At 38.7% G+C, this 11111-nt stretch overlaps 2 protein-coding genes across 2 annotated transcripts; both read left to right on the forward strand.

The window, feature by feature from the left end:
- The first annotated feature begins 225 nt into the window (after positions 1–225).
- LOC133745819 (uncharacterized) lies at positions 226–4159 on the forward strand. The gene is made up of 3 exons (XM_062173952.1): positions 226–613; positions 2075–2478; positions 3457–4159. The coding sequence occupies exons 2-3, from the start codon at positions 2210–2212 to the stop codon at positions 4094–4096; spliced, it is 909 nt and encodes a 302-aa protein (XP_062029936.1). The 5' UTR covers positions 226–613; positions 2075–2209; the 3' UTR covers positions 4097–4159.
- Positions 4160–4305: 146 nt separating this feature from the next.
- On the forward strand, positions 4306–10816 carry LOC133745817 (ASI1-immunoprecipitated protein 3). The gene is made up of 8 exons (XM_062173951.1): positions 4306–4997; positions 6689–6751; positions 7125–7868; positions 7996–8130; positions 8306–8389; positions 8929–8988; positions 9070–9156; positions 10187–10816. Exons 1-8 carry the CDS (start codon positions 4635–4637, stop codon positions 10475–10477), a joined length of 1827 nt encoding a protein of 608 aa, XP_062029935.1. The 5' UTR covers positions 4306–4634; the 3' UTR covers positions 10478–10816.
- The last annotated feature ends 295 nt before the right edge of the window (positions 10817–11111 follow it).

Raw genomic sequence — 11111 nt, forward strand, 5'->3', positions numbered from 1 at the left:
AAAAACGCCGTAACAACAGACAGGCCCAACCTAGATCTTTTTATTCGAGTTCAACAAAAAAAAATTCAGACAAAAAAAAAAAAGAGTTTAACAAACAAAGTGTTGGGATTTTATTGGGCTTGTGCGTAAAATCAGGCCCAACAGAGAAGGCCCAAACAACCATTCTGTAGAGAGAGAAAATAAAGCGCCGTGTCTTTCTTCTTCTTCTTCTCCTCCTCCCCGTCTCCAAGCTCCAGCAGTAAAGTAAACTAAGGCTCCAGGCGCAGTGGCGGGGACGCACGTAGGTAGGGACGAGTGGCGGCAGTTTCCCCCAGTGATTTATTATTTTTGTTTCGCCCCCACAATCACAATCAATATCGAAATACTTGTTCTCCTTCCTCCGATCTAATTCCCTCTGCATGCTGGCATCCTTTGCTTAAGCCTTGATTCCTCTACTTCGGCTGTGCCTTCTACTCAACTACCGTGTATTGCAACAAAGGTTTTCACAGAAATCATCGTAGGTTGCTGGGGTGGGAAAGAGAAGATTGTGGTGGAGGATTTGGGTTTGTTTCCGGAGAGGTGGATTCGAAAATTTTGATCGAGTTTGGGGGGATAGTTTTCAGCAGGAAAAGAGGTGAGTGTACTTTTTATTATGAAATCTATCTGTATTTGTTGTTTGCTTTACAATCTCACTATTTGTTTCTGCAAAATCAATTCATATTAGAGATCGATGTTTGGACTCTGGAGCTTTGAGACTGCCAATATAATTAAAACTAGTGTGTCTAGCTTTTGCTAGAGATCAAGATGTACATTGGTGTGTGTTTTGGGGTCTGTTTGTTTGATTTTCTGGACCCTTTTTTAACTTGGAGATTAGCTGCTGCTTTCACAACTATGATGTTCCTCAGGGACAGTTGTTTGAATTTCAAGCCACAAACAAACTAGGCAAGTTATTTACTTCAAAACAAAGTTTATTATACTTGACTCAGCAATGTCATTAGACATTTCAAAACTACAAAACCAACCGGAACTATCACCCTGAATCACACATTCCTAACTCATAGCCAAGAATTCCTAACTAATAGTTGTTTGCTGTAATTCAGTTTTAGCTTATACCTTTTAATTATACTACCCGCGCGGGCTCAGCAACTAGTAATATCTAATACTCAGCTCCATCCCCCTACTTCTAGTTGTTTATGATATTATTTATTTGGGTGCTTTATTCGCAATTCATGTACTAAATGAAAATCGATCAATCTATTTGATATAAAATGTAGCGATTGAAGTTTTGTTTCATTAATACAAAGTTTTATTTTATAGTCGTTTATTTTTTTGCCGCCCCCATTGACAAATATTTCTGCGTCCGCCACTGGCTCCATCTATCTATCTATCTATCTATCTATCTCCTCTCTTTCTCTATCTATCTCTCATCTGTCTCTCTAGGGCTTATAGAAACTAACACTTTTCTCCGATTATGAATTTATATTAATTTTTTTTTTTTTTCAAGCATGTTCAAGTTTGTGAGCTTCATGACTAATGATTTGGCAATCAAGAGATACTTGTTAAAGATGATTACTTTTTTGGGTTATTTGCTAATCTTTGAACAAGTTTCATAGCAAGAGCACAATCTATCTATTTAGGAATAAATTAGTCTCTGAGCTAGAACTCTAGGTGTTTAAAGAACTTGAATTAGTGAAATGTGGCTGATTGGAGAAGCAGGGGCTAATATGGGGTTTTACAAGGGCTATTTGGTTGCAGAAGGGTTTGAACAAGTTGGGCTTTGTAAAGGGAGAGAGTTTAGGTTTTGCTTTTAGTTTAAGTGTAGGTTGAATTAGGGTGTTCTCTTTTTGAAGAACTTTGTCAGCCATGGAGCATTGGCTATGCGTATCTAGCTTCTTACAGAGTTTGAGTTATAAACTCGTCGTTGTAATGATGGAGAGAAAAAGAAAGGTGGCAGTGTTTCCATTATGTGACGAGGGGTATCCTTTTTCTTTCATGCCTTCACTTACCTTAACTCCCAAGTGGTGAAACTATCGTATACTATTTAATGTTCTTTGTTTGTGTATAGTCTGATGAATTCTTATCCTGTACAATACAGTTCAGTACTGTCCCGCATACCAACCAAGGCTTTGACATGAGCCAAAATAACCAACCTTTCAGGCCATCTTTTATACTTCATTAGCCTCACTGATCAAGCCTTCGATCAATTTGCTGCAAATAAAAAACCCCCAAAATGAGCAAGAGAGGAGGAGCCAAGAGAGCATCAAACACAACATTTGGGTCAAACAATCCAATTTCACTGAGAGAGGACAAAAACCAAAGCAAGGGAGGCTCCACCAACCCCAAGGCTGCATTGAAGCTCGAGCACTTGCAGAGGCTAGCTTTATGGACCAGTGGGGAAGCTTCTATTCCTTCTTTGGGGGCCTTCTTTGGGCAGAAGTTAGCATCTACTCAAGAGGGTCTGGATGTGCCCCCTGACCCTTCTCTGATTTCTTGCCAGAGGTATGTTGAATTTATAGCTTCCTTGAATTCATTATGGAACACATGAATTTAATCTAAGAAAACAAAATGCTTGAAGAGGGTTTATTAGAGTGATTGAGTGAGTATTTGTTTTGGGGTTGTTTGGAGGGCATTTAGTTAAAGGTTTTTTTTTAGCTCAGTTTTAGTTTCTATTTTGTAGGTTGTATGACAAAGGGGTTAACACTTTAGTTATAAGGATTTATGAGGATTGGTTCTTCGGATTGATTATCAACACAGATAATTGGCTGTGACTTTGTGACTCCTATCTATTGTTATGATATACATTGTTTGAGCTTAGTAAATATTAAAAAAGGTGGAATTATCGTTTTGCATCGGTACTTTTCTGCATGGATATAGGCTTGCATTACAGGTTACAAGAACTCCGTAAATGTTTGAATTTTTGAAATTCCTGTTTACTCCAAGTTCAATGGAAATACACGCATCTAGGATTCAGTGTCTAAAGACAGGTATAAACTCAACGACATCTATGGAGGCTTAGGCTCTGAAGATGGAGAGAGAGCATATGCTTTGGACTCTTCTAAACTGAATAGATAACTATCATCCTAGTTGCATCTACTTTTATACTGTTAACTGCTAACAGAGTTCTTACTGAAAGTCATTGGCATTTTTGGCTCACCTCATGTTCTGGCTTTTCTTTCACCATTAATGTGGGTGTTCATATTTTTGGACCAATTGAAGAGCTTTTAAGGCTTCTATATATAGATTTAAAGTCATTTTATACTTATAGTTTCGGATTCTGTAGATCCAACTCCATTAGCTTTAAGATGCGTAATTTATCATGGCACATCAAAATGTTCTTGAAGCAGATTTGTTATTTAGATGCAAGATATATTGTAGTTTTTACTTTTTGGTCAGACCTGTAGGAAATGAATGATCTTCAAATTTGTTTTTTTTTGAAGCACACAACACAACCCTGATCAGCATTTTACTGTTTTGCAGATGTGAAACGATTCTTCAGCCTGGCTTCAACTGCACTATTCGCATTGAAAAAAATAGAGCAAAGGCACGACGAAGAAGTAAGAAGCCCGCTAATTTCACTTTCACTCAGAACAATGTAGTGTATACATGTCACTTCTGTTCTGAACGGAATGTGAAGAGAGGAACTTCACGCGGACATATGAAAGCGATCTGCCCCCCGAAGATCAAAAAAGCTTCAAATTTGAAACCTGCTAAATCCATTTCTCAGAAGTTTGCCACCCCAAAGAAGAGCACTGCTGGTGAGGATAACGTTAGTAAATTGAAATCCGGAACTCCAACTGTGGAGGAAGAGATTCCTACTGTGGATAAGTTCGTCACTTCTTCAACGAAAGATGAAGAGATTCCTACTGCGGATAGTCCCACAACTCCAATGGTGAAAACCGCAATTAGGTTGTTGGACTCGAAGAGAAAAAAGAGAAACAAATCAGCGTCCAAGAAACGATCTGAACCCGAAAACAGTCCAGCCGCAGCAGATGCAGAGAACTCTTTCAGCACGACAAACAAACGGAGGAGAAAATCATGGACTAGTTTAAAGGAACTCGCTGAAAGAAGTGAGCAGAAGAAAAACATCAGTGATCTGTCAATCCCTTTCTTTATGTAAGTGGGATGATACCTAGCGTATCTCGGAAGATCAAATTTTGAATGAGAGACAGTATTTCCTTAATTCATCAGATGATGATTTTGCCACTCAAACCATAGTGTGAGACTGTGAGGCTCGACAAACAAGTACTTCGGTGGTTAAGAGCATTTACTTGTGGTGCTGCGGTTCAAATTCTCGATAATTTACCGATGTATAAACCTTGAATTTACTGTCAGCAAATTGATTAACAGTTGACGATAAAAAACGCGCGTGAGACTCTTAGAATTCTAGCATTAATTCAAATTGAAAGCAAATCTCCAAGGGCGAACAATGACTTCAGTATGACGCCACGTGTAACCGCCGATAGTGGCAAAATCCGTAATTCTGAAAAACTACAGGCCCATTTACGAACCCCCACCAGCCTCCTATATAAACGACGCACGACCCACGTCGTTGGCACCGTTTAAAACCCCATTGTCCAACTGAGAGAGAGCGCTCCGGAGAGTGAGAGAGAGAGAGAGAGCGAAGATTCGAAGCGAAACGGTGCGTTTTGGCTGGGATGGGGAACAGGAGGTTCGCGCAGATCGCGACGAGCGACGACGAAGAGGACGACTTCGCGCGGCAGAGCCAGCAGTCGTCGGAGGAAGTTCCGGCGTCGACGAGGAAGAGGAAGCTGAAGAGAGTGGCGGAGGAGGAGGAGGAGGAGGAGGAGGCGGAGAGGCGGAGGAGTAGGAAGAAGAAGAAGAAGAAGGGGGAGGAAGAGGCCGAAACGGCGTCGGAGGGAGAAGAGGAGGAAGAAGAGGAGGAGGAGGATGAGCTGGAAGCCAAGCCGATTGGGGAGATGGTTAAGATTTCCGGCAAGGGGAGAACTCGGAGGCATCATTACCAGGCTTTTGAGTATGATGGAAACCAATACGAGCTGGTCAGTAGTTTTTTTTTTTTCCTGCTTTTCACTCCGTTTTTCTTTTGGTTGATTTAGGGTTCAATTCTGTAGTGCGAATTGCACTCATTGTTCAATTAGCTTAGACAAAATCATCGGGGCTTTCCTGTATTGTAAATTAGGATGATAGGAAAACTTAGGGCTCTTTGGTTGGTGTGAAATGTGCGAAAGGAAAGTATGAGGCACTATGAATTCCAATTTTTTTGTTTGTCTCTGTTGCTTTCGGTTTTTTTTGTTTGTTTGTTCTGTGTTGAATTTGTAGGGTTCGGTGGAATGGGAGGTTTTGATTTTATTCTTGTTTTCCTGAAAGATTTTCTAAGTTAGATAAAGAGTGTGTCAGTAATTACTCTTCTTTGTAAACACTGTTGATAGTTGTGGCCTCATTTACTTTTGAATCTTCTCTGGTCCGTATAAGGCAGTTGAAGAAACTAAAATGTTACTGAAAATTGAAGAAATCAGAATGTGACTTGAATTTTCTGGTGAGGACTTGTACTTAAAAGGTTGAGTTTCGGCAATGACAGTGTATAGGAAATTGTATAACACACTTCCACCCCTAAAATATCTAAATATGAAATGTTCAAGTTATGTATTCAGACAAACTCCACTTATTTACTTTTGGTAGAGTTGTTTATCATCTAAAATAGAACTCTTTTCCTTTGTTCGTTGACAATCTTCCCTCCTGGAGAATTCTCTTCCCAGTGGTGTGTAGCCTAGAGGTAGTAATGCATATATCAATAATGGATCAGAAGTTTTGCACTTATGTTTGAATTTTAAAGCTCATGGGAATGAGAGTGGATGTTTGATTTTTGAAGCCACGAGGTCCCTCGTATAACATGTTAAAAGTGACATGATTTTGAGTTTATATGTCTGTCATATGTGTCTGTCTGTTTTTGGAGGGTCAAGCAGTCATGCTCTTTCTTTACCAGTTTGTAGGCCATTGGCATATGTATGATGGGTAAAGTTATGGGTTCATAGTTGACAGCTTTCATTGGTGGATTGATATGTGAGTGATTGGTTCAAATAGGGTATATAATAAGTTTTAAGTCCTCACCGAAGTATATGCCAAAATGTAGTGACATTCTTGTTTGGTTCCTTGAAATGAATAGCTCATCCTATTCTTCTATTTTTTGTTTCATACAGTGAGTACTGATTTTGTTTTCAAAAGGTTCTCAGGATAAAGCTCTGGGGTTTGAAAATATGCATTTTTCTTTTCTTTTCTCATCTACGATTTTCAGTGACAGTTTCTTTGCGTTATGTTTCATATAGCAGCAAAATAAAGTAGGTTAGGTTTTTCATTGCTTGTCCTCTTCTGTTTCTTGCTCGTGGTCTAGTATATGCTTAAATATGGATACAAGTTCTTCCAAAGTCGTACATTTTACCTGTGACAGTATTTGCAGACTTGGAACTGTTTGATGCATGTCATTGTCACTTGAATCGTTGTACAGCCATTTTTGTTCGTGTACCAGTTTCCTAATATTTCTTTTCGAGGTTGTGGTAATATGTATATTTTGTCATATATCCTTTTTAGAAGATTGAATTGAAATGATTTTATTTATTTGATTCAGACGCATTGGGTTCTTATGGGATCTCTATATCTGGAAATGGATTATCAAATTTAGGATATTTTTAATCTCTTGGTGGTGATGTTTTTTCTGCATGTGATTACTCTGCAGGAGGATCCGGTTCTTCTAACGCCCTCTGATAGAAGAGAGAAGCCTTATGTGGCAATTATTAAGGTAATTTCTCTATAAAATCAGCTTATAAATTTTATTTTACAATACATTGGGTATGGTGTCTGATTTCGTAAGTGTGAATTAATTTTGTATCTTTATGTTACTTCTTTTCCTGTGGTTCACGTTGTCTTCACCATGACTATTTACATAGACCCTTTGCTCATTATCTGCTTGGATTTTTGGCATGCTGGTTTGTGTCAAGTGGATGTACCATGGCGGATTCTTGCCTTTGTCTTTATTCTGATATGTCCTTTCTTTAGAGATATATAGGCAGCATACCATCCTTTCTGATTTTTTTTTTCACTGATTCTCATTTTCCTTCATATTTATAATGAATTTATCTTTCATTTTCATGCTATTGGAACTGGGTTTTTAGGATATCACTCAGCTCAAAGATGGGAACATGGTGGTGTTAGGGCAATGGTTTTATCGTCCTGAAGAGGCAGAGAAAAAAGGTGGTGGAAACTGGCAGTCACAAGACACAAGGGAGCTGTTCTATAGTTTTCATCGTGATGAGTGTCCAGCAGAATCTGTGATGCATAAATGTGTGGTTCATTTTGTTCCTTTACACAAGCAGCTGCCAAAGCGTAAAGAGCATCCTGGATTCATTGTGCAAAAGGTGTATGACACCGATGGGAAGAAGCTTTGGAAGCTAACAGACAGAGACTATGAAGAAGATAAGCAGCATGAAATTGACTTACTAGTTCAGAAAACCATGCGAAGATTGGTAGATCTTCCTGATATTGAGATTGGAGATCCAACTACTAATCAGGATGATCAATTGAAGAGCAAAAGAAATTTGATTAAAAAGAATATAGCACCCCTTGATGTTTCTAGAGTGGAAGAAGCAACAACTAGGCTTGGTAAAAATCAAAAAGCTGAAACACCTGGAAGCTGTATGACTAATTCCTCAGAGTACCATCGTATTTTAGTTGAGCTCAATGCATTAACTGGAGACACACATCGTGACAAATGGTTGGAGAAACTTATAAAAGAGCTACAGTTCATATGCAGTTCTACTGACAGCATGAACGGAGGTGATAAAAGAAAATCTGGTTCTGATGAAACTGACTGTAAGTCCCCAGATGTTGCAAATGGACGTCAGGATACAAATCTCAAGGTACACTGTGTTTTCCTCAGATTATGGCATCTCGGCATCCTTTTGGTTTTCTAGAGTGGTGAAGGGGCAGAAAGAGCGAGATGTTATTACTTACGCAGTTACATGTAAACTTTGCTGTTTTGGACAGGGCGGCAAGCCTTTTCACTGGCCAGATGATGCTGTCCGTGCAGCTACTGCTCTGGAGAAGGCCTCACATGATTCCCTCTCCTCAGATTACCAGAAGTATAACCAAAAATTGCGGTCATTGTCCTACAATCTCTCGGTTAGAATCTGTACAGTTTCTCATGCAAATGTATTCATTTTTTCATAGAGACATAGACTTACAACTCGTAATAAAAGTTTGAAGTCCACAAGATTTCAATTTGTATGATAATTGCTATGGAAGTCATTGTTGATAGTGTTGGTGTCTTTATCCTTTTTCTTTCTTATTGTGGCAGAAACAAGTGGTGCTAGCCCGCCGTCTGCTAAGTGGAGAGTTAGAGCCTTCAACAATACTAAATATGTCACCAGATGAGTTAAAGGTACGGTCTTTATCATAGCTGGATTTATGGGTGGTTCAGTATTATATAGTATGGAGGCAGCATGACAAGGGGAAAAAAATGTCTTGAGGATCTAGTTACTGTAGGTAGGCTCCTATTTCTATTCTTTTTTTCATCAATCAGAGTTCTAAGTTTTTGCTCCTTGGAATATATGCAAGTGCATAGCTTCTATGCTTTTGCTGCTTGAGGTTCCATAGGCATTGTATTAGCTGGGAAAATGTATGGGCAAGATTACTTTGAGCAAGTCTTTTGGTTTCTATACTTCAGCCGGGAGCTGGGGAGTAGGTTTACTCGACTTCTCCAGATATTTTTAAAGGTTTCCAATTGCGCAGGAGTAAAATATATGCTTGTGTCTTTTTGCCCCACCTTGTATGGTCTCATTGATCAGTGTAATATCATTATACATTGGTGTTGCAATAGTCAACACTTGGTGTGTGCAAAAAGGATAATAGAATCATGGCCTTCTTTTAAAGTTCTCATTTGTCGTGACTCATCAAACATGATTTTTCAACAAATTTCAGGAGGGTTTAACAGCTGAGGAGAGAGCAATGAAGGAGCCTGATGAGTCAGAGCGTATGCAGGTAACTTCATTTGGTACCTCAAATTTGTTTCAAATCTTGTTATGTGTACATTGTTGACTTGACTTCTTACTTGTGAAACAGATGACTGATGCGCGTTGCACAAGATGTTCGGAGCTCAAAGTAGGAGTGAGAAACATCATTCAAGCAGGACATGGTGCTCGCTATGAGGTTAATGCATTTCTAAATTGTTTATTAGTGTGCGCTCAATCATGTTCGTGGAATGTTCTGCTGTTTCAATATGCCAAAATTTTCTGGTTGAAATATAAAATATCCATCACTTCTATTATGTTACCAAATAGTGTCTAGAGGCAAGTGGCTATTAATTATAAGTTTTGCTACTACATTTTCCTTCTAAATCGAGATTGATACACTGGTGGGAGCAACACTAATGGTTAATGTTGGGGACTAAGTCGGTTGTTGGCACTACAGCACAGCAAGAAAAAATGGATAAAAATCTATCTGATCCCTTGCCTGTCTATTTTTTCTTTTTGGACAAGGAGAGCTAAGTCCAGTTAAGTTGAAAGTCATGCCAAGTCGTAGGGGTGTGTTGTAGACCTGATGTAATTCTTCCCTTTGGCATTTCAAGTAACTTCTCCCCTTAAAACTATAATATTTGAGTGCTATAGGAGTCATTAAAACCTATGATTGGCCTATTGGCGATCCTTACATGGTGGAGAAGTGATTTAAAATGCCTACTGGGGTCACAATTGACTGTGCATTTTACTGTGCATTTCTCCCCTTAATCCACTTAGTTTCTACTGATACTTTGTATCATCTATCATTTGGTAACTTGACCAGCGTTATATGTTGCGTTTTGAAACTTTTGATAGTAGATTGTAATAGAAGGTTCTATAGATGTGAAAGCATTTTGTATCTGCAGCAACATTAAGAACAAGGGGTGACAATGTATCTGTGATAGTTTTATTAAGAAATTGTTAATGACTGCATTTAGGTTGCATTTTTAGTTATTTATTACGATATTAAATGAATTTGGCCATGGCTACATGTAGCTCCATATGCTTTTTAGTATTATTTTTTTTAAACTTTATTAGTATTATTACTATTATTATTCTGTGCGCGTGTATGACTATGCTTTTTGGTAAGAAAGCTTTTAATATGAAGGTTTTATTGTCCGAGTAATTTATAGTGTGTTAATTGGTGCAATTAGAATATTTATTTGCTGATATATTGGTTTCAGTTGGAGTGTACTGCCTGTGGTAATATGTGGTACGCCGCTCGAGATGCAGTTTCTATGCTTACTATTGACACACCAAGTTCAAACAAGAATGTTGGTACTGTTCCATTGGCCACTGCTAAATTTGAAGATGTTGAGAAGAAGCTGGTCAGTCCCCGTGAATCTGACAAGACAGCAGCCCCCGAAACTATAAAAAAGACTACTGAAGCATATATGCCCGTCTTAGAGGCACAAAGATCATTTGGTAAGTCTAAAAGGGAAGAAAACTCTGAATCTGCAAAGAATGCTGAGTAGCAATGTTGCTGCCTTTATTGGATTTAGAAATTTAGGTGTATTTAGCTAGGAAATGTCCCTTGTAGACTTCTGTACAAAGTAGTATACTCATGCCCAAGTTAATCAGTGGTTCTATCACTGACCCTGCAGTAGCTTTAACCTTATCAGAGTTGTTTCCTCACATACTAGTACCCCCTCTATCGTGAGGGTTAGGATGGATAGTTTTACCATGCTCCTCATCCCATATACTGCATCTGCGTCGATTTGCATGATGTTATGGTATGTATGAGAATTTGACATGTTACTGGTGATGCCTCAGCACCCATTTTCTTTTTATTGCTTCCACTTTTGTTGATGAAATTCTGGCTTTTAATGTTCCGTCATTAATTTGTTAGGTTATTTCTGTACCTTAGGTGATGCTCCAGTCTCCACTATTAGCAACTTATGACATTGGCCCTCAATCCAAAAATGGATACACCGGTTTGTAATTGCACATAATTAGCGACTGGGATATGCGGCTGCTGCCATAAATAAGTTCACTTGCTATACGGAGAGACTAATAACTAGTATCTGACAGAGATGGTTGCAATCTGGGTAGATTATACTCCGAAGGATTTAGTTGAGGTGGTTGTAGGGTTCTGATGCATAATGGACT

Source organism: Rosa rugosa, chromosome 4 (assembly GCF_958449725.1).
Source record: "Rosa rugosa chromosome 4, drRosRugo1.1, whole genome shotgun sequence".
Classification (NCBI taxonomy): Eukaryota; Viridiplantae; Streptophyta; class Magnoliopsida; order Rosales; family Rosaceae; genus Rosa; species Rosa rugosa.